Source organism: Chiloscyllium punctatum, chromosome X, assembly GCF_047496795.1.
Source record: "Chiloscyllium punctatum isolate Juve2018m chromosome X, sChiPun1.3, whole genome shotgun sequence".
Taxonomy (NCBI): Eukaryota; Metazoa; Chordata; class Chondrichthyes; order Orectolobiformes; family Hemiscylliidae; genus Chiloscyllium; species Chiloscyllium punctatum.
Genome location: NC_092791.1, coordinates 17,397,893 through 17,422,151, shown reverse-complemented (window position 1 = coordinate 17,422,151; position 24,259 = coordinate 17,397,893). Strand labels below are relative to the sequence as shown.

At 42.0% G+C, this 24,259-nt stretch overlaps 1 protein-coding gene across 6 annotated transcripts in view; it reads right to left on the bottom strand.

The window, feature by feature from the left end:
• Positions 1-24,259, bottom strand: part of pou6f1 (POU class 6 homeobox 1) — a 131,552-nt gene that overhangs the window by 90,223 nt on the left and 17,070 nt on the right. For 5 of the 6 annotated variants that reach the window (XM_072567303.1, XM_072567304.1, XM_072567307.1 and 2 more), the window contains exon 2: positions 17,647-17,709. In XM_072567303.1, coding sequence (XP_072423404.1) covers positions 17,647-17,700 — 54 coding nt within the window. In that variant the 5' untranslated portion in view covers positions 17,701-17,709. Of the gene's footprint in view, positions 1-17,456; positions 17,525-17,646; positions 17,710-24,259 lie in introns of all 6 variants that reach the window. The other variant, XM_072567305.1, reaches the window with a different exon arrangement.

Genomic DNA, 24,259 nt, shown 5'->3' with positions numbered 1-24,259 from the left:
GCACTAAACAGCAAAGATACAAGTTTTATGGGACCGTCATCTCTGATTGAGGAGCAAAAGCAAGGCATGGATGCTGTTCACATCCAGGTCGGCTCACAGTGAGTGAATGCTAGGAGTAAAAGCAAAGAGCCCAGAGCTACAGCCTAGTCCAGTCCATGGCCTGGGTGTGTGTGTCTGAGTGCAGTGTCCTTGTTGTAAGCATTACAATGAGAAATGCAGAAGGATCCTGTAAGAGGATCGGACATGTGCTCGTGGGGTTCTTAGAGGCTGATACATATTGTGGGTTTATGTGGTTAGAGCCCATGAGCACCAATGTACGAGGGTATGCTCCAATGTTCAATATGAAGGTCCTTTGGAACAAGAGCGAGCTGAAATCGTCAGGTCCCCACTCTAGTTTTATTATCGTCACGCAGCAAGTACGACGAAGATTCGCCAGACTTGTTCCTGAAATGGCGGGACTGTCCTATGAAGAGAAATTTGGCAAACTGGGCCTGTATTTGCTTGAGTTTCTAAGAATGAGGGATTACCTCATTGAAGCTTACAAAATACTTAACGGAATAGACCGGGTAGAAGGAGGCAAGATATTTCCCTGGTTGGGGAATCTAGAAACAGAGAGAACAATTTAAAAATAAAGGGATGTTATTTCAGACTTAGACGAAGAAAATGTTTTTTTTACTCAGACAGTTATGAATCTTTGGAATTCTTTACCCCAGAGGGCTGAGGAAGTGCAGGCTTTGAATGTATTTAAAGTAGCAATCAATCTATTCTGTTTGCAAATAGCATAACGTATTATGAAGATAGTCTGGGTAAAAGATACTGTTGTGTTTAATCAGCCATGATCATATTAAATAGTGGAGCAGACCCAACAAGCTAAATGGCCTACCCCTTTTCCAATTCAATACACTCTCTGCTTGCGACGTGCGGTGAATTGGCCAAAGACATGGCAATTGATACTTTTCATTTTTAGAGCCACATAGAATTGTGTTCAGTACAGCAGAGACTGTACCTAAGAATATTATGTCATTCACTGGACCGCTATTTGCCTCCCATCCCTGATTGAACAAGGAAGAATCAGCCAAGAGTCACATTCCCATCAGACTGTGAATATATTGATCAGTTGTCATGTTTCCATTGACTGAGAAGCTGAAGTGCCACTTTCTCAATGAAACAAGAAAATAAACTCTCTGCCTGTTCCTGTTGTCTCTGGTGCCTTTAAGTGACAACTTAATTGGATGCTATTGGTGTTATAGCATAAATTAGAGGAGTTGAAAATGAGCCGAAGGTCTACTAAATGTCTGATTAGATTAGATTACTTACAGTGTGGAAACAGGCCCTTCGGCCCAACAAGTCCACACTGCCCCACCGAAGTGCAACCCACCCAGACCCATTCCCCTACATTTATCCCTTCACCTAACACTATGGGCAATTTAGCATGGCCAATTCACCTAACCTGCACTTTTTTGGACTGTGGGAGGAAATCAGTGCACCCGGAGGAATCCCACGCAGACACGGGGAGAATGTGCAAACTCCGCACAGTCAGTCACCTGAGGCGGGAAATGAACCCAGGTCTCTGGCGCTGCGAGGTAGCAGTGCTAACCACTGTGCCACCATGCCGCCCATTCTGGAGGCAGGAAACATGTTTCCGCTGATGGGCGAGTGCCGAACCAGAGGACACAGCCTAAAAATACGGGCTAGACCATTTAGGACAGAGATGAGGAGAAACTTCTTCACCCAGAGAGTGGTGGCTGTGTGGAAGGCTCTGCCCCAGAGGGCAGTGGAGGCCCAGTCTCTGGATTCATTTAAGAAAGAGTTGGATAGAGCTCTCAAGGATAGTGGAATCAAGGGTTATGGAGATAAGGCAGGAACAGGATACTGATTAAGGATGATCAGCATGATCATATTGAATGGTGGTGCAGGCTCGAAGGGCAGAATGGCCTACTCTTGCACCTATTGTCTATTGTCTATGTCTGGACACCCTATACAGAGTCACAGAGATGTATGACATGAAACAGACCCTTTGGTTCAACTTGTCCATGCTGACCAGATATCCTAAATTAATTTAGTCCCATTTTCCAGCACTTGGCCTATATCCCTCTAAACCCTTCCTACAATGGGAGGCAACAGAATCAGAGGTCAGAAGATAATTGGTGGAAAGTTGTCAATTGTTTTCCCTCCTCAAGTTTTCTAATATGTCAATTCTGATAAAGTAGTTTACTCTTGAAGAAAATAAATGGAGCATACTGTCAACAACAGAACACTTCAGTTAACAGATGGTCACCACCCTTTCAGAGCGTATACAGCAAACTTGTGTTGTTGAACCAAAACTCTATTGAAGCTTCTTGCCTGGCTACAGTACTAGGCTTGATTGCTGCAAGAATAAAAACTCAAAAGATCTTTTCAAAAGATCGTGCATTTGTCTTTTAAATGTTACATACATCACGTATCATGTGACCAACATAGTGACATAATCAGCACAGGTTTCGTGAACAGCAAAATCCGATCAGATAACACTGGTCCAAAGGCTCAATTCCTGCAGCACCTAGCTTTCACAGTTTCAACTCTGGTCTTCTTTCCATTCTACTATTTGGACCATATATTTTAGCACTCTGTGCTAAACCTCGTCTTGATATGATAGGGAGAAAGGATTAAGTAATTACCTCTTAGCAATGATGTCCTTAGGGAGGAATCATCACATCATGATTGAATTTAGCATTCAGCTTGAGGAGGAAGATGTAACAAATTAGGAGAGGAAATAAGGCAACTGAGCAAGGTAGCAATAAGGGAATTGATGATCAAAACAGGGCAGGAAAGGACAGAGTGTACAAAACTATGCCAACTGATCCAACCAAGGATTGCAAAAAATGGCAAGAAGAGAGTGAAAGGATCAGAATCTGAATGCAGGTAGAACAGATTAATTGACAGCAAAATAGAAATAATGCGTACTGTCTGATTGCCATTACACAGACATGGCTGCAATGTGACAAACACTGGATTTCAATATTCTTGGTGTACATGACATTTTGGAATAATTGAAAGCTTGAGAAAAGGTGATGGGTAGCTCTGTTAATAAGTATTACATTAATATAATAGAGAGAGATGTCCTTGGTTTTAAAGATCAAGACGTAGAATCAGTATGGGCTGAGATAAGAAATAGTAAAAGTCGGAAGTCACTAATTACACTGTAGGACAGGGTATACAAGTAGAAATAATGGAAGTTTGTGAAAAGCTGGAGGCAAGAATCATGCGTAATCTTTATCTACATATAGATTGGCTGAATCCAATTGGCAGAGGTAACCTGGAGGGTGAGTTCATGGAGCATTTTCGGACAATTTCTTAAAGCATCAAATGGTACAACCTACCACACAGCAGGTTATTCTATAACATGGTAACATGCAATGAGACAAGATTAAGTAATTAACTCATAGTAATGGTACGCTTAGGTAGGAATGAGCATAACATGATTGAATTTTGCTTTCAGTTTGAGGAAGAGTGGATCTAAGATTAATGTGTTAAATTTAAATAAGGAAAATTATGAGGGTATGAAAATAACACTGGAGTAAGTGAACTGGGACATGAGATGAAGGGATGGGTCAGCAGCATACTTGAAAAATTATTTTAAAACACTCAGCATAGATTCATTGTAATGAGAAACAAAGAATCCAGGGAAAGGATCACCTTCCATGGCTAAGAAATTTAAAGATGGTGCCAAATTGAAGAAAGATTATGGCAGGTCAGAAGATTGGACAGGTATGGGAAGATGGTGGCATGGCGGTAATGTCGTTGGACAAGTAATCCAGAGGTCCAAGTGAATGCTGTCTACAGCAGCGGGTGGTATTTGAATCCAATTACACAACTTGGAATATAAACTGGTGTGGTAACCATAACAACTATCAACAATTGTCATAATAACCCATCTGGTTCATTAAATCCCAGGAGGGAAGAAAACCTGCTGTACTTACCTGGTCTGGCCTCCATGTAACTCCAGACACACAGCAATGCAGCTGACTCTTAACTGCTCTCTGACGTGGTTTAGCAAGCTCTTGAGGTACAAGGGCAATCAGGGATGGGCAACAAATTCCAGCACTACCCAGAAGCCAGGAAAGAGTGAAGAAAATAACAATAAAAGAAAGTAGAGTATGAAAGAAGGCTAGCTAAAAATATATATTAAGATGTCCCAAAGGTATTATAGTTCCTCAGAAACATACCGGGACAGAACTTTTAAGAGAAACAGACCCGCACTCAGCATGGAATGCGGTAGCATGTCAACAACCGTTGTAATTGTGGTGGGCTTTGCTGTGGCTCTTAAAATTATCTAGAAACTTTGTATCCTGCTTTTATTTGGTCCCGCATCCAGGACCAATCACAAAAGGGCAATCTGTCAAAGGGGGGGATCGCAGCATGGCTTAGAGCACCAGAACTGGACATTGCTTTCTGAAGCTGCAGGAATCACAGGATTCGAAAGGAGGCCTGCTTGCAGTAGACTGCCCCCACCCCACTTGCAAGTGACAGCTCGCATTCCAGCCGCAGGATCGGAGGGTCTGAAATGAGATGATGTTTGCCAAGGATGGAAGGAAGAGATCAGCTTTTTGAACAAAGCAGGTGGTGTATCACCTGGGTTACGGACCATTAATATTTCAAGTAAAATCCAAGCACCAGCAATTTAACTGACAGAACTATGCCACATGATTTCACATTTTTAAACAAAAACAAACCTTACTGACTCTAAAATTAGCACCATTAAAAAGTTAATATGACTTATAACTACATGGATTATGCACTCAGCTTTATTTATTTTTCTCCCAATAATTCTTTTAGACTTTACAAAATCTTGAAGTTATTTACGTCTGTAGCGATTGCCCAGAGTCCTCTGGAAACTACTTATAGAGTCATAGAGATGTACAGCACGGAACCAGACCCTTTGGTCCAACCCATCCATGCCAACCAGTTATCCCAACCTACTCTAGTCCCACCTGCCAGGACCCAGCCCATATCCCTCCAAACCCTTCCTATTCACCTCAGAGGTAAGACTTTATTTTCTTATTTCTTGACTGTGGACGCCTCAGTCCCTTGTCCTAGTTATTTGTTCAATATTTCCAATGTAATCTGATTTGCTTTCTTTTGATACAAGACTCTGTAAAGGGCCATTGAAGGTTTTTTTTCTAGCTTTAAATTAGGCATTAATCCAGCTTCTGTTCCCTTATAAATTGAAATTAAGCCCTACCCGTATTCCATGAGGTGAATAATGAAGTCAACTTTTTCTCTGCTTACAATACAAACCTCACTAATTTTTTTTTCACTTTGGCTATTTTCTCTCCGTGAACAGCAAACTGCACACGTCATATCCAAGCTGCAATTAACTCTCTCAGCACCCAGATAAGCTAATATCACAGAATCTCCTGAAACTCTACACATTTATATGACAATGTAGCATGCCAGATGAAATGTTCCTCATTCTCAATTCCTCCTTTGATCTGATGAAAGAAATGGGATTTTACTGTACTCCAGGATTTACTGGATGCTTTTAAAATAATTTAGCTCAAAGGAGGCCCAAAAATCTCTCGGAGTTGCCCTTTATGCAAGGATTGCAGACATTGCCCCTCCAGTTCTTCAGCTAAGTAAAACCCCCTCTATTTTTATGATCTCACGGAGGCACCTTGAAGGTCATAAGAACCTAAGAATTCAAAGCAGGGGTAGGCCATTTGTACCTTCAAGTCTGTTGCATTATTCAATATGATCACGGCCATCTTCTATCTCAACTCCACTTTCAAACACTATTCCTTAATTTTCTGATAATCTAAAAGCACGAGCAATCTCAAAGAATCATAGAAACGTTAGGGCACAGAAGGAGGAAGGTGGTCTCCAGTGACAGGTCAGCTTGGTGGCCTCTGGCAACGTGCGTCCCCCGGTCCACTGGAATGTAGAATACTGTTAGTTATATATAAACAATACAATACTTAATGTGTCAATTAGTTTTGGTGGATTTGCAATTTATCAAGTCAGGGTATTTTGTATTCCCTTAAGAAAACCTACTGTTTCTCAGACAAGAAAAAAGACCATTGGTAATGCTAGAAGGACAATTTGCTCATCCTTCTTGTCAAAGGCAAAAAATATGACCAAAATTACCAGTGTGGTGAGAAGCATAAATGGTTTAGAGGAGATTGGTGAAGAGTATGAGATCTGTAATGAGAAGTGGACATTCCCACTACATCTTATCGTAAGTCTTCCACTGATTTGAGACTTTAACAATGTCTAAAGGTGTTTGGGGCAGAAATATTTGTCTTACATTTTATAGATTCTGGATTCAGGTTTTCCATAGTAATACATTGTAAGATCAAAAGGGTTATCGAGTCAGAGTCATAGGCATATACTGAATGGAAACAGACCCTTTGGTCCTAATTATCCAAGCCAACTAGATATTCTAAATACCATCACTCATCAGTCACACACCATCTTGAGTTGGACATATTACCATTCCTTGCTCATTGACACCATCCAGGACAAAGCAGCTCACTTGACTGGCATCAAGTATCCACTCCCTCAACCACCGATGCTCAGTAGCAGCAGTGTGTACCATCTACAAGATGCACTGCAGGAATTCACCAAAGATCCTCAGACAGCACCTTCCAAACCCACAACCACTTTCATCCAAAAGGACAAAAGGGCAGCAGACACCACCCCCTGCAAACTCCCCAAGCCCCTCACCATCCTGACTTGGGAATATATCACCGTTCCTTCACTATCGCTGGGTCAAAATCCTGGAATTCCCTCCCTAACAGCATTGTGGGTCAACCTACAGCAGATGGACAAGAAGGCAGTTCACCTCCACTTTCTCAAGGACATCTAGAGATGGGCAATAAACGCTGGCAAGCCAGTGATACCCACATCCCATGAATGAGATTAAAAAAAAACATTGTGAAAACACCATCAAACGAATAGCTATGGTTTTATTCATTATGCCACCACCTTCTTAGGGGCATCTAGGGATGAATAATAAATTGGCAAGAATATCCATTTTCCAAGAATTTTTTAAAAATTCCCTGAAACACTTCAGTGGACTTTGATGCTGCAGCACAGCAGCATGTATGCTTTTGAACAATTATGCCTGGTACTAATTGTCCTTCGATATAGGATCACTTTTCCTTCTGACAATGCTCCTGTCAAATGCCTGGAAATCTTTTTGCCATATCAAAAATATATTAATGCAAGTTATTGGTACTGAGGAAGGTTAATGCTCACAATATTCAAATGCATTTCTAGGATCAAAACAAATGTACGTGCTGCACATTTTCCATTAAACGTGGAACATAACATCTTACACTCGGCTTGTGGGATAGATTCTTGCTTACAATTTATATAGGTGTCTGACATAAGAAACTTAAAAGAACAAAATATTAATTCACCTTCTCTATATTGCCACCTGATTCCTTCACCATTACTTGCAAAGAAATACTCATCATTATTGCCTAATGAACAAACCAAATATCAATAGACAACTTCATGCAGAATTGGATAGGGACTAGATGTGCACCACAAGCAACATTTCTGGCAGATACTGGAGGGAAATTTGCTTCGGACCAGATCAGCAATTGCTGGGTGTTGTGACTGCTCCTCTTGTTTCTCATCAGTGCTCTGTGTTTAAACTGCAGATGTTATTCCATGCTGCAGTGGAGATTGACAGCAAGGAATTCAGGATGCTAATAAAAGTCGTTCGAAACAGAGGTAATGGAGGTAATGGATGAGGTTAAAATAAATTGCAAGGATATATTAATAAGCAGGCTACGTTGCCTGGTCCAGTTGGCTTACACTCCACATTATGAAAGGAAGTGGTGAAGATCGTGGAAGGACTTGAAATAATCTTTCAAATTTCCCTAGATACTGGGAAGTGCCAAAAGATTGGTGAGTGATAAACTTGACAGCCTTATTGAAGAAACTTTGGAAGGAAATTTCTAGTAACTGTGGGGCAGTCAGTTGAATATGTGACATTTTAGAAACACTCATCAGGGGAAAAGAAAATCAACAGGCATTTGGACAAATTTGAGTTAATTAAGGAGAGCCAACACAGATTTGTTAAAAAAAAATGACAGTGCTTGACTAATAGGAAGGTTGATGATGGAAATGCTGGATGTTCCCCATATGGAAATGATGACAAGATATCAGGTAAAAGCCTGTTAATAAAACCTCTGGCTCACGGAATAAGGTTGTATCAATTAGGATAAATAAAATTTGCTGAAGAATGGAAGGCAGTAAAACCATGATTAGTGGTTATTTTCCAAACTGGAGTAATACAGATAGTGGTTTTCCCCAAGGAACTAGGATGAGTTGTGAGCATTACAGCTTTTCTAACTATATATAAATGACCTGGATACTGGAATATAATGTGAAATTTCAAAATTCGCTGATTATTCAAAAGTAAGTGTGGCAGAAAATGAGAATGATAGCAGTTGACTGCAATACAATATAGATAAACTAGAACAGGTAGAAGAAAGTCAATTTTTGAAAATTAAGTTTTAAGTTTTAAATTAAGTTAATTATTTTAATTTAATAGAAAGATGTGAGGCGATTCATTTTGACAGAAGGAACAGGGAGAGGCACTGTGTACTTTGTTAACAGGGATAGGGGGACCTGGCTGCATGAACTGAATTTCCACCTGACCTCATCATGTTTTCCTAGCTGAAAACCCAAGCCAAAACTAGGTGTCACCTCAGCAGGGCACCTGTTTTGACAAGTAAAGTGAACTGGGCAACCTCTTTGCATAACACCTACTATCTGCTGCAAAGATTACCCTGAGCTTCCAGTTGGCTGCCATTTCAATACGCTGCCATGTTCCCTGGCCTGTGTCGGGCTTGCTACAGTGCTCAAGTGAAGCTCAGTGCCAGTTGGAAGAATATCTTATTTTCTGCAAAGGAATTCTGCAGCCTTTGGGACTTATTATCAAGTTCAATAATTTGACCACCTTAGTGCTTTTCCCATGTTCTTACCCCCACCCCACACACCAGGCCTTGTCATTACATGGGCTGCTAGCACATACAAACCACTGGTCCCCATCAGCAGCTATTGATTCCCTCAGGCTGACTGTAACCTATTCTTTTATCTGTCCAATTATTGTTTTCTCTCTCTCTCTGGGCATCATCTTCACCAAGCATTTGCCCCTCCCTCTCCCCCACCTCACCTTTAGCACCTTTTCCAAGCAACACTCAGTTCTGAAGAGGGGTCACTGGACCCGAAAGATTAACCCTGCTTTCTCTCCACAGATGCTGCCCGACTTGCTCAGTTTTTCTAGCAATTTAAATTTTTGTTTCTGATTTGCAGCATCCACTGAAAAGAATAAAAACAAACATTGTGCGATCATCAGTGGACATCTCGCTTTCTTACATAATGGAGGGTGAGTGGGATGATGAAGCAGCTGAAGATGGTTGGGCCTAGGATACTACCCTGAGGAACTCCTGCAGAGATGTCCTGGAGCTGAGATAACTGACCTTCAACAACCATAACATCATCCTTTGTGCTCGGTATGACCAGAATGAGCAGAGAGTTTTTCCCCTTATTCACAATGACTTTCAGTTTTCCTAGGATTCCTTAATGAATTCCTTAATATCCTAGGATTATGTGGGAAGCAAGAGAGGAAATTGCAGTACTGTTGGCAATGATCTTCTCGTCTTCACTGGCAACGGGGGTGGTACCAGGGGACTGGAGAGTAGCGAATGTTGTGCCCCTGTTCAAAAAAGGGAATAGGGATAACCCCGGGAATTACAGGCCAGTTAGTCTTACTTCGGTGGTAGGCAAAGTAATGGAAAGGGTACTGAGGATTAGGATTTATGAGTATCTGGAAAGACACTGCTTGATTAGGGACAGCCAGCACGGATTTGTGAAGGGTAGGTCTTGCCTTACAAGTCTTATTGAATTCTTCGAGGAGGTGACCAAGCATGTGGATGAGGGTAGAGCAGTGGATGTAGTGTACATGGATTTTAGTAAGGCATTTGATAAGGTTCCCCATGGTAGGCTTATGCGGAAAGTCAGGAGGCATGGGATGGAGGGAAATTTGGCCAATTGGATAGAAAACTGGCTAACCAGTCGAAGGCAGAGAGTGGTGGTAGATGGTAAATATTCAGCCTGGAGCCCAGTTACAAGTGGAGTTCCGCAGGGATCAGTTCTGGATCCTCTGCTGTTTGTAATTTTTTATTAATGACTTAGAAGAGGGAGTCGAAGGGTGGGTCAGTAGATTTGCAGATGATACGAAGATAGGTGGAGTTGTGGATAGTGAGGAGGGCTGTTGTCGTTTGCAAAGGGACTTAGATATGATGCAGAGCTGGGCTGAGGAGTGGCAGATGGAGTTCAACCCTGACAAGTGTGAGGTTGTCCATTTTGGAAGAACAAATAAGAATGCGGAATACAGGGTTAATGGTAGGGTTCTTAGTCAGGTGGAGGAACAGAGGGATCTTGGGGTCTACGTACATAGATCTTTGAAAGTTGCCACTCAGGTGGATCGAGTTTGTAAGAAGGCCTATGGTGTATTATCGTTCATTAGCAGAGGGATTGAATTCAAGAGTCGTGAAGTGATGTTGCAGCTGTACAGGACTTTGGTTAGGCCACAGTTGGAGTACTGTGTGCAGTTCTGGTCGCCTCACTTTAGGAAAGATGTGGAAGCTTTGGAGAGGGTGCAGAGAAGATTTACCAGGATGTTGCCTGGAATGGAGAATAGGTCGTACGAGGATAGGTTGAGAGTTCTCGGCCTTTTCTCGTTGGAAGGGCGAAGGATGAGGGGTGACTTGATAGAGGTTTATAAGATGATCAGAGGAATAGATAGAGTAGACAGTCAGAAACTTTTTCCCCGGGTACAAGAGAGTGTTACATGGGGACATAAATTTAAGGTGAAGGGTGGAAGGTATAGGGGAGATGTCAGGGGTGGGTTCTTTACCCAGAGAGTGGTGGGGGCATGGAATGCGCTGCCCATGGGAGTGGTAGAGTCAGAATCATTGGCGACCTTTAAGCGGCATTTGGATAGGTACATGGATGGGTGCTTAATCTAGGTTAGAAGTTCGGCACAACATCGTGGGCCGAAGGGCCTGTTCTGTGCTGTATTGTTCTATGTTCTATATGTTCTATGAATTAGATGTCGTCTTGATGTCAAGGGCAATCACTCTCACCTCACCTCTATAAAACCATGTGTGAACAATACAAATGCCAACCTTCTGAAACATTGGGCATCATGGAAAACGTTTTACATGAGCATGACTCAAAAATTGTTGTCACGCCTTTATAGAACTTTTAGCATTAACGTATTAATGAATTGTGCTAATTATGCCTCACTTGTATCAACAAATTAACAATCAAAATAAATATATTCCTCAAATATACAAAATGTAAGTCCTTTACAAAATTTTGACAGTAATTATAACTTCACAAGAGAACACAGGGGCAGCACAGCGGTTAGCACTGCTGCCTCACAGCAGCAGGGACTTGGGTTTGATTCCAGCTTCGGCTGACTGTCTGTGTGGAGTTTGCACATTCTCCCAGTGTCTGTGTGGGTTTGCTTCGGTTTCCTACCACAGTCCAAAGATGTGCAGGTTAAGTGAATTGGTAAATTGCTCCATAGTGTTCAGGGATGTGTAGGTTAGGTGCATTAGTCAGGGGTAAATGGAGAGTGATACGGTAATGGAATGGGTCGGGGTGGGATACTCTGGGAGGGTCGGTGTGGACTTGTTGGGCCAAATGGCCTGTTTCCACACTGTAGGGATTCTATGATTCTAGAAGATCTTAAAGATTTATTTTAACTAATAAAAAGTTTGTATGGATGTTAGTCTGTTTTGTAACCAAGCTTTCTCCTATAATTCTAAAATATCAAGTTGCATTTTCATGAAACATAGCATTATAGTTATTATTCATTATGGAGAATGTACTACACTAACTAACCCAATTTATACATGCTGTAAATTACAAATCAATTTTTCTATAACTCAATATCTTTAAGTGCTAGCTTGAAATATTAGAAAGAAAGGGAAGTTCATATTGGACCTAACTTTAGTGAATAGAATACAACAGAATGCAACAAAAAGAAAGCAATTTTTCAGTCATGAATAAAACATGCTTTGTTCAGTTCAAAATTGTAGCAGGGCATCATACCCGTCGGTGCTTCAATGCCCTCAAAGTACCAGCATCCATGCTATTTCATCCTTTTATTCTGGTTTTGTGATTTTCATGCTTCATAAGCCATGTGGTAAGAAAGGGATCCTGTATGCAGGCAGCATTGGGGGAATTTGTCCCTGCCTCTGAGCCAGGAGGCCTGGGTTCAAGTTCCAACCTTTCCAGAAATATGTAATAACATCTCTGAACAGGACGATTTATGAGAAAATACGAGTAAAACTGGCAAATTAGATCACTGGTCTGACTCACCTTCTTTATGTTTGAATGTGATCATTGTGACAAGTATGCCTATTTCCAAATATTACTGTTTTTTTTAAAAAAAGCTTTTCTTTCCATTTTGGACAGAGTGGGGTTTTAAAAATCAGATGATTTGCAAATCCCAGCCTTGATCTGATACAAATAAGCCTGTGTATTTCAGCCACAATCAAGTTATCTGCTCTGGAGAGGTAGGTCTATAGTTGTATGCAAGTTGTGGAGTTATAGATTCATACAGCACAGAAACAGACCCTTTGATCCAGAAATCTGTGCCATCCAGAAACCCAATCTGACCTAGTCCTATTTGCCAGCATTGGGCCCAAATGCCTATAATCCCTTCCTATTCACATACCCATCCAGATGACTTTTAAATGGTACAATTGTACCAGTCTCCACCACTTCCTCTGGCAGATTGTTCCATACACGCACCACCCTCTGTGTGAAAAGGTTGCCCCTAGGTCCTATTTAAAACTTCCCCTCTCATCCTAAACCTATGCCCTCTAGTTCTGGACCCTCCCATCCTAAGAAAAAGACCTTAGCTATTCACTGTATCCATGTCCCTCATGATTTTATAAACCTCTAGAAGGTCACCCTTCAGCCTCTGACACTCCAGGGAAAGTAGCTCCAGTCTGTTCACCCTCTCCTCTTAGCTCAAAACCTCCAATCCTGGCAACATTTTGTCCATCCTTTCCGCACTCAAGTTTAACAACATCTTTCCCACGGAAGGGCGACCAGAATTGTACAGAGTATTCCAAAAGTGCCCTCACCAATGTCCTGTACAACTGCCACATTACGTCCCAACTCCAGCACTCAATGTTCTGGCCAGTGCGGGTGTGAAGCTCCATTACTGATATTTTGGTGACGATTTAAGTTTAGCATAGAGCAGTTACGTTTCTCAGGGCTCAGAAGCTTGGCAGGGAGAAGGGGAGAATGGCTGCACCCAGCAATTCCCTGCTATTCATAGTATTGTTTCTGGGCCAGGAAGACCGAGAGACCCATCCACCCCACTCTGCCCACCTGACTCCACAAACAAACCTTTTGCAATGATTGGCCAACTGCACAAAGTTCCCACCACACCCCTCAAATCTTTCTTTGGCAGCAGTGAACTGGTCTGTCAACCTGGCCAGCTGCTTGACAGGAAACAGAAAACAGAAGAAAAACAAGATCATGTCCTTAAATTCAATCAGCAGGTATCCCCATTGCTGGAGTTTTCAAGTTTCTACTCAGCATCATACCCTCTCCCCAAACTACCTGGGCCTTTGCTTTCTGCTTCTTCTTTTAACTGTTTAATTTGCAAAGATTTTCTTTTACTGCTTACAAATATTAACTGTTGATCCCGTAAATAGCTGTTAAAACCCCAAAATTAACATAAAACATCATAAACTCTTGTAAATTTATTACTTGAGATCATTCAGTTCCTTTCCAAAAATCGATTGTACACCATAATTGTCTCAATTGTCATAACTGCTGGCACAAATAGCAATTTAACAGTTTAAAAACCCGAAAAGAACTGCAGACGCTGTAAGTCAGAAACAAAAATCAGAAATTGCGGCAAACACTCAGCAGATTTGGCAGCACCTGTGGAGAGAAATCAGAGTTAACGGTTCGCGTCCAGTGAGCCTTCCTCAGAATCATTTCTGAGAAATGGTCACTTGACCAGAAACATTGAGTTCTCTCCACAGATGCTGCCAGTCCTGCTGAGCTTTTTCAGCAACCTCTGTTTTTGTTTCAACTTAACAGTTTCTCATTTAGGCAATTCACTCAAAAAATTAAACTGAATATTAGAAATGCAAAGGAGAGGTTATCCTGAGATCACCAAGTGCACAACAATCTTAACAGGACCCTGTAGACACTTGCACACTAAGCAGTTAAGGTTTCCAATATGGGCAAGAAGAGGCAGATTTAATCCCAGTTAAATCAGGACAGAGTGCTCACATTCAGGATTTGCAGTCTTAATTTGCTTTTGTATCTTACAGATTAGATTAACAAAGTTATTTTTTTAAAAGTTGCAAGCATTTTGCTGCACGGGTATGCTTTTCAAACACTAACAGCAATTGAGACTAAACTGGCAACATTTAAACTTTAACTGAAGGATGCTTGCAGGGGTCTGTATTATACAAACATTCTCTTTCCACTTCTCAGACTCTGAATCTAAGTGTCTAGCACCATCATTTTTCTTGGCAGCCAAAACAAGAGTGGGGGCAAAATATTAATCCTTGACAGTCTTGTCAGATAGCCCTTTGTAACTGAATTGCAGAGCTTGTTGAAAACATTTAAGTCACTTTTGCATTGGGACTAAGGGCTGTACCCTATGGTTTTTGCCCAAGTCCAAGTTACATCAAGTTATTTTCAGTGTTGCCACAAGACGAACAAGTTTTCTTGCCATATCTTATCAAGCACGCCACATTAATTGCTACCCTTATCTCTATGGCATCTCTCAAATCCAACTTGCATCCCCTTTTACCATGTGCTTTTCCTGGAACAACACACCAGTCACCAGGTATCCACTGAAACATTGGCATCTCTTGCGCGCTCCATGATTAAAATGCCGCATTTCCCCCTGCCAAGCAGTGGCATTCTGAAGTTGCCCTGCTTGTTGAAGGACACGTTCATAAAATGACAGAGAAGTGGAAGATGCCACCATGATTCACCGACAGGGACTTGGCAGACAGGGTGGTGCAGAGGAGAGCTGTTGAGTTCACTTGAATGTTGCAGGATGAGTGGTGGCCTGACAGAAGTTTACAAAATGGAGAGGCATGGAGCGAATGAATGGTCAGAGATTTTTTCCAAGGGTAGAACTGGCAATTTCCAGGGTATATAGGTTTAAGGTAAGTTTAAAGGAAATAAGAGAGGCAGTTTTTTTTTTAAAAACACCGGAGGTTGGTAAGTGCCTGGAATGCACTGCCAGAGGAGGTGATGGAGGCAATTACAGTAGCAATGTTCAAAAGGCATCTTGACAGATAGATGAATAGGCAGAGAACAGAGGGATATGAACCACACAGAAGTGAAAGGATTTTAATTTAGAAAAGCATTGCTTGTCAGCGTAGGCTTGGTGGGCCGAAGGGCCTGTTCCTGTGCTGTACCTAATTTGTTCTCTTTTTTTGTTCTTCCCAGACTGCTAGAAGAGGCCATGCCACCACACTCTGGCAGCCTGGTCTGACTTCATTGGCTGGGTCAGTGCCTTTTCAAGGTTGCAAAGAAACAGCAGGCAGTGCTGCAGAAAGGTCATTAACCTTCTCTGCTTCACCATGGTAAGTATCACACTCTTCTCTCTGCCACCTGACAAGCACACTACCTCTGCTACTTCACCTACCTCCCACCAAAGCTTATGCGTGTGTACCACTCATTATTGTCTGCAACACCTTCCCTCATCCTTTCTCCCCTCTCAGTCTCTCACTACAGGACCTCTGTGCTGCCTCCATAATCCGTCAGTGGATCCCACCACCTTTCCGACCTGCAGCAGCACTAACAGCCGTGCCACCCACTGTCACCTCACACATTTCACCACTTTTTCTCATTGTGGGAGAATTCAGCCCACAACAGGACAGAGAGGCTCGACTGTGGCTGTCTGCCTGACATCAGGCTCCACACCCACATTGGGGAGAGAAATTTGACCCTTGCAGGAGAAGATGGAAGTGGTCCTGGGCTTGGAAGGTGCTGTCTAAGGATTTTTGGGGAATTTCTGCAGTTGGTACACACTGCTGCTCCTGAGTGTCATTGGTGGAGGGAGTGGGTGTTTGTGGATGTGGGGCCAATCAAGCGGCTGCTTTGTCCTGGATGATGTTAAGCTTCTTGAGTGTTGTTGGAGCTGCCCCCATCCAGGGGCAAATGGGGAGTATTCCATCACCCTCCTGACTTGTGCCTTGTAGACAGTAGACAGCCTTTGGGGGAGTCAGGAGGTGAGTTACTCACTGCAGGATTCCTTGCCTCTGACCTACTCTTGTATTTATATGATGAGTCCAGTTCAGTTTCTGGTCAGTGGTAGCCCCCAGGGTGTTGACAGTGGGGAATTCAGTGACGGCAATGACATTGAACATCAAGGGGTGATAATTAGATTCTCTCTTGTTGGCAAGGGTCATTGCCTAGCATTTGTGTAGCATGAATGTCTGTTCAATGGCATTGGCTGGTGTCAACCCAAACTTGGATATTGTTCCAAGTTTGCATTTGGATATAGACTGTTTCAATATCTGAAGTCGCGAATGATGCTGAACATTGTACAATCATTGATAAACATCCCTACTTCTGACCTTAGGATGAAGCAGCTGAAGATGGTTGGACCTAAGACACTACCCTGAGGAACTCCTGCAGAGATGGAGCTGATATGATGACCCCCAACAAACGCAATATCTTCCTTTCTACCAGGCATAATTCCAACCAGCAGAGAGTTTTTCCCGGTTTCCCAATGACACCAATTTTGCTAGTTTCGTGATGCCACACTCAGTTAAATGCAGCCTTAATCTCAAGGGCGGTCACTTTCACCTCACTATTAGCTATTTATAATGCAAATTATAGTTTTTATTGAACATAATTTGACTGCTAGTTCCTACTTAAATTTCAGTTGCTGCAGTATTGTTTATTACAGTAAAGGTTTTAAATAGTGAAATCTTGTCCATCAATTTCTTCCATTGGGATTGTTTAGAAAGTTTTGGTTCTACCAAGTTATTAGTCTCCAGGGGTCTGCAACAGAGGTGCACAAAGGCCATTGTTGGCTTATAGTCTATGTAATTAGCTCCTCAGCTTGAGATTTTCCATCTCATCAAAACATGTTCCAAAAAGATTCCAATTCTCCTTCTTTCCCTTCCCTGAGGAGAGAACCGGAGGGCACTTGACATAAATAGTGTCCAAACCTGATTTGTTTCTTCCTCACAATAGCATAATTGCAATTAGAAACTCACATTAGAATCCCGGGAAAAAAGCTAAATCCTACCACTCAGTGTCACAACACATATCACAACCCCTAAGAGTATCCACGTGTTCAGTTGTTGCATCTTTTCCTAGTTGTACTCCTTAAATAACTTAAACAGCAAAATGATTCAAAAGTAAAAAGACTTTTACATTACCATGGAAAGCATGTACGTTCCAAACGTTCCACTGGACATTTGAGAGCAAAATAATTGAAGTAATTCTTCTATTTCAGAATGCCAGCACATTAATACAAATTTAGGGAAAGAAAAACATAATAATCAAAAAGTAGATATTTTACACTTTCAAATAGGATGAAAAGAATAATAAAGAGGAGAAGTGTCATACCTGCTTAACGATAGACAAAGCGTCACACTGCTCTGTCAGACTGCCAGTTTCCATTGTACATCACTGAAAGAAAAAAAATTGATCTGCCTTATCACATAACAGGGAACAGAATGCGAATAATGAACTTAACGTGAAGGTGACCAGTAACATGAAATTAGTTTGTTTAATCTTAAAATGTAGGACTCCAAAATGAATTGCTGCATAAATATCTTGTGCACCACTGGACTGAATATTTTGAAAATATTCCCAGGAATATGAATTCTCAATAAATATTTGTCCAATCATTGCACTGTTGTCTTAGACAACATGCTGCTAAAAAGCAGCTCTTGTGAACAAGTTGTTCTGTTACAAAACTTAGTAAAGTAGCGGCACGGTGGGCTCAATGGCAAGCACTGCCAACTCACAGCACCAGAGACCCAGATTTGATTTTATCATTGGGGTGGCATGGTGGCTCAGAGGTTAGCACTGCTGACTCACAGTGCCAGGGTTCTGGGCTCGATTCCAGCCTCAGGCGACTGTCTGTATGGAGTTTACACATTCTCCTCATGTCTGCGTGGGTTTCCTCTGGCTACTCCGGTTTCCTCCCACAGTCCAAAGATATGCAGGTCAAGTGTAATGGCCATGCTAAATTGCCCATAGTGTAGGTTATTAGTCAGGGGTAAATATAGGGTAGGGGAATGGGTCTGGGTGGGTTACTCTTCGGAGGGTCAGTGTGGACTTGTTGGGCCGAAGGGCCTGTTCCCACATTGTAGGGAATCTAATCTAATTGTGCAAACTCCACATGGGCAGTTGTACATTCTCCCCACGTCTGCATGGGTTTCTTCCGGGTGCTCCAGTTTCCTCTCACAGTCCACAGATGGTGGATTGGCCATGCTAAATTGCCCATAGTGTCTAGGGGTGTGCAGGCTAGGTAGATTAGCCATGGGCAATGCAGGGGTAGGTCTGAGTGGGATGCTCTTCAGTGGCTGTTGAATGGCCTGCTTCCACAATGGCGGGATTCTGTGAAGTGTGTTCAATCATAGTTACTGCGACTAAGGTTAGTTAGTTCAATATTTATGACCCAGATCTTCCTGACCATTTCTCCTGGGGAATGTGCTTTGCACATTCAAAAGGGTCAGAAAATGGGGATGGAGACTTGGCACAATGGGTTTTCGTCCTTTACATTGCCTCTGAACTTTAAGGGATCCCCCAAATAAACCAGCAAAGTCTGTGCCAGCAATAAGCAAAGAGACAACATGTCAAAGCAGCAGGAGAACAGAGCTTGAATAACCATTGGCTTCTTTTGAAGTCAGTTCCAGTCCTCCTCATTAATTTCCCCAACACTCCCCCCACAGCCACCAAGCTCCTTTATCCATATCTCTAGCTAGTGAGCCATTGTTAACAATTATCCTCCCTGCAATTTTTTTGTTTCTTTATACTTCTGTTGTGAACAATTTTACTTGCTTTTACATTTCTTCTAATCTCCATATTAAATCACTGCAATCCAGCTCTTATTGTGTATTGTATTTGATTACACATTGTTGCAGAAGTAGAGGGAACCAAGGGATAAATGAGAGTGAGGAAATTAAAGCTAATTAAAATCAGCAGAGAAGAAGTATTGCAGAAATTACAATCTGACAAATCTCCAGGACCTAATGGCCCACCGTCCTCAGGTTTCAAAACAGTCACCTGCAGAGATTGTGGGAACGATTTTCTAAAGCTCCCTACAATGGTCACAACAAATTTGAAGTCAGCAAAAGAAACACCACTTGTCAAGAAGGAAGGGAGAAAGTAAACAGTGCACAGACCGTCAGGCATCCATTGGGAAAATGCTGGAATGTATTATTAAGGCAGCATTAGAAAACTAGTATGATTAGAGCAAGTCCACATGTTCATAAAAGGGAAATCGGGTTCAGCAAATTTATGAGTGATGCTCGAGCAGATAACTAGTAGAGTAGATATTGGGGAATCAGTGCTTGCTTTTCCAAAAGACACTCAATATGGTGCCATACCAAAACGTTAATTCAAAACATAAGGTTCATGGGGTTGGGGTGATCATTTAGCAGGATAGAGAACCAGTTAATGACAGAAAACATAGTCACTTGGAAAAGTGCATCGATTCTCAAGCTTGACTCCTGACATCATCACAAAAGCTAAACATTTAATCAAAGTCCCCAATTTAACTGTCTGATGGACACAGCATAACAGGACATATTGACCTGTACTTGACAATGAATTACTGTTTATTATAAACAAACTAATTCTTACCACAGACAGACTAAAATATGAATTATCAGCATCACTCTGCTGGTGAAATTCTCAACTTCCTCTTTGAACCCTTATACACACAGATAGACAGAGGCAAACAAATAAACATAGAGAGAAGGATAACGGGGAAGCAGTTCAATAGCACCAGTCCATAGGATTTAATGATGTATCATTTTTGTTTCCCACGATCTCCCTATTTCAAGATCCTTTCAACTCTCTGCGGAGGGACACAGAGTAGTTGACGTACAAAATGTAAAGTCTTTGAGTCACTGGTTGCATGCAACAGCTCACAGCAACTAGTGGGAGTGCATATCTAGATGTCTTCCAGGTAGTGACAGTGAGTGAGGGAGAGTAAGAGAGTGCAAGTCCTTGTCTCTTCTGCAGTCTGGAGGTTTCTCTTTCTCTATCATTCACAAACACCCAGGACCAATCAGCGAGTTGTTGCCATGCGGATGACTTCTAGCATTCACAGCTGGTCACAATTCCACAAACCAATCAGCAATCTGTCGCTCAGCAAAGCTCACTCTGAACACACCCCAGTGCCATGGCATCTTAGACCTCTTCCCCACTGCTGGAACAAAGCAGCAGTGTAAACATAACTCACAATGAGTTCCAGTCACTTGTTTTTAAAAGTGCAGCAACTCCTTCCACATTCCTTGATGCAAAACAGTATGTTCCATTTTAAATCAGCAATCAAAAATAAAGTAAAATCAAAAAATGTGTTTTTACATGCCCCCATCCTTACTGGAGATGAAACACCATTTCCAAAATGTGTGTTACCACAAAATATGCGACACATAAGCAACAATCACACTATTATGTCAGGCATAGACTTCAACGTGTTGAAGAACCAATAATAATCCCAAAATCTATTTTCTACTTTCTGTGATACTGGTTTAGTTTCTTAGGTAATTACCCCATTGGTTTAGTTTCTGGGAAAATTCCCCACTAGTTTGTCTACTCCCTACTCATCATCTTGCAACAAAACTAAACCTATGCCCAAATCACTGGCATCAATCACAAAGTTAAAAGATTTTGTAAAGTCAGAGGCAGCTAACTCTGGTTCATTTCTAAGGACTATCTTCCATGCTTTTTCCATGTGTTACTGCATATTATAAGATGATCTAAATAAACTGTACAGTTAGGTACATCAGTTACAAATTGATTTGCAACTCTTTGGAGTAGCTGTGGCATGTTTTAAAACAATGATTGGTTTAATCCATTTGGTGTGACAAAAATGTATATCGCTTTGGCCCTTAATCTTGATGGCACTTGCCAGTACCTCCTCAATAGATCAATCTTAGAAAGGAATGAGCTACTGCCAACCTTATCAATACAGTCTTCTAACTATGGAATTGGGGATGAATTTGTGTTTTAACTGTTTACCTTTCTATAATCTATCCAGAATGTAGTTGATCCTTCCAGTTTAGGAAACTGGAATCAATGGGAATCAGGGAGCAAATTCTCTGCTGGTTGGAGTCATACCTGACACATAGGAAGATGGTTGCTGTTGTCAGAGGACAATCATCTCAGCTCCAGGACATCTCTGCATGAGTTCCTCAGGGTAGTGTACTCGGCCTAATCATCTTCAGCTGCTTCAATGACTTTTCCTCCATCATAAGGTCAGAAGTGGGCATGTTTGCTAATAATTGCACAATGTTCAGCACAATTCACGATTCCTCAGGAACTGAAGGAATCTATTTCAAGTGCAACAAGATATGAATGATATCCAGGTTTGGGCTGGCAAGTATCAAGTAACATTCACACCATACAAATGCTAGGCAATGACTATCTCCAATAAGAGACAATCTAACCACTGTCTCTTGACATCCAACAGTGTTACCATCACTGAATTCCCCCACCATCAACATCATTGGGGTTACCAATGACCAGAAGCTGAATTGGACTTGCCAAATAAACACAGTGGCTACAAGAGCAGGTCAGAGGCTAGGAATACTGTGGCAAGTATTCCCAGGCCCACCAATAAGGCACAGGACAGGGGTGTGATGGAACACTCCACTTGAGTGGATTGGTGCAACTCCAACAATGCTCAAGATGCTCAACACGAATCAGGAAAAAGCAGCCCATTTATTTGGCACCACATGCACAAGCATCTACTCCCTCCACCACTGACAATCTATAAGACGCAGTGCAGAAATTCACCAAAGATGCTCAGACAACACCTTCCAAACACATGACCACTTCCATCTAGAAGGATAAGGGCAGCAGATACATGGAACACCACCCCTTGCAAGTCACCATCCTGGCTTGGAAATATATCACTGGTCCTTCAGTGTCACTGGGTCATAATCCTGAAATTCTCCTCCTAGGGGCATTATGGTTCAACATACAGCACATGGACTGCAGCGGTTCAAGAAGGCAGCTCACCACCACCCTCTCAAGGGCAGTCCCCACTCACCTCCGTCCAAAGCCCCAAAGGATCGTTCCACATCCGTCAGAAATTTACCTGTACCTCCACACACATCATCTATCGCATCAGTTGCGCCTGATGTGGTCTCCTCTACATCAGGGAGACAGGATGCCAACTTGCCGCTCCTTTCAGAGCACACCTCTGGGACACCTGCACCAACCAACCCTACTGCCCTGTGGCTGAACACTTTAGCTCCCCCATCCACTCTGCCAAGGGCATGCAGGCCCTGGGCCTCCTCCATTGCCAAACCATAACCACCCAACATCTGGAGGAAGAACACCTCATCTTCTGCCTTGGGACCACATGGGATCAATGTGGATTTCACCAGTTTCCTCATTTCTCCTCCCCCCACCTTATCCCAGGCCCAAGCCTCCAACTCAACACCACCCTCTTGACCTGTCCATCCTCCTTCCCACCTATCTGCTCCACCTTCCTCTCTGACCTATCACTTTCACCCCCACATTCATCTACCTATCATATTCCCACCATTTATCCCTCAGCTCCCCTGGCCCACAAGCCTCATTCCTGATGAAGGGTTTATGCCTGAAACGTCGATTCTCCTGCCCCTTGGATGCTGCCTGACCTGCTGTGCTTTTCCAGCACCACACTCTTGACAATCGGGAACGGTCAATAAATGCTGGCCAGTCAGTGATGTCCACATCCCATGAGTGAATTTAAAAAAAGCAATATTACCAGTGAACTTCTAGATTTAATCAACGATTTTCCAGTATGTATTGAACCTCAACCAGCATCGAGTTTTTTCTCTGGGCTCAATAAGAATTAGGTTTTATTCATCTGACTCTTCTACACCCGTAAAATGTCTAGATAATGTAGTACATCCAGATGCATATCTATCGATGACGTTCTGCTTCTTAAATTGCCTTACAAGATATTCCCATTGCCCTTGCTCTAAATGTGACAACCACAGTGTCTCTGATCCAGTATTTCCATATTTGGACAGTCAGATTGCCGGAGGATCGCTCTGAGAACTATTTAGCTCACCTTCTACCTTAGTCTTATCGTTTCCAACATCCTCCAGAGTTCAATGAAAGTCAAAATGTTAGTCAATAAGATAAGTGAGAGTATATCTCGTTTTATTGTACAAAAATCCAATTAGAGTGTGACTTGTTGCCTGGACCAGTGGTGGTCAGGGTTGTAAAGAAATTACCCATGGAATGAATTGATTTATTCCTGAGGAATGATTTGGCAGGAGTAAAAGTTATACATTTACCCATAATCGTGAAAAGTCAGAGCGAGGCTAAAGAGACAGAAAAGTTGCAAGAATAGGTTTGAGGTATTCTTTCTATCATGTGTACTGACCAAGGCAATTGCTAAACAAAGTCTATCACCAGAGGTTACCCTAATACCATAAGCTATTGTTAGGGTAGCCAATACTCTGGATAATTCAAAAGAAGTGTTTGGCATGTCTTTATTAATGCTCAGGAGGCAGATTCTGAGTTAAGCTAGTTAACAGACACAGCTCATACTGAAGTTGAAGCTGAAGGAGTTCCAGACCATTATTAAATTAGAAATGAAGTTCTCATGAGGAAGTGGAGACAGGCTCACAGACCTGCAGACAAAAAAATGGATGGTTGTTCATCAAATAGTGGTAGCCTCCAGATATTTCTCCTAAATCTAAATGCTGTCTGCCTCGTTAGCTTCAGAAGGCCATTCTGCTCCCAATTTACTTGCTAATTCAATTAAGCTAGCTTTTGTAATTTTATTTTTAAATCTGTGAGAGACAACTCTGCCACCTGCAGGAAGTTTTTCACAGTTTCCAGTGTCATTTTATTTTATTGTCCACTGTTTAATTCATGGTTGGCCTTCTAAGGCTCCCAGAAATACATGACATAGTTTCCAACGTGTGCAGAAGTGATTGATATGTTCACATCTCAGTTTAACAATATGGACATGTAAGAATTTTCTGTGATGTTT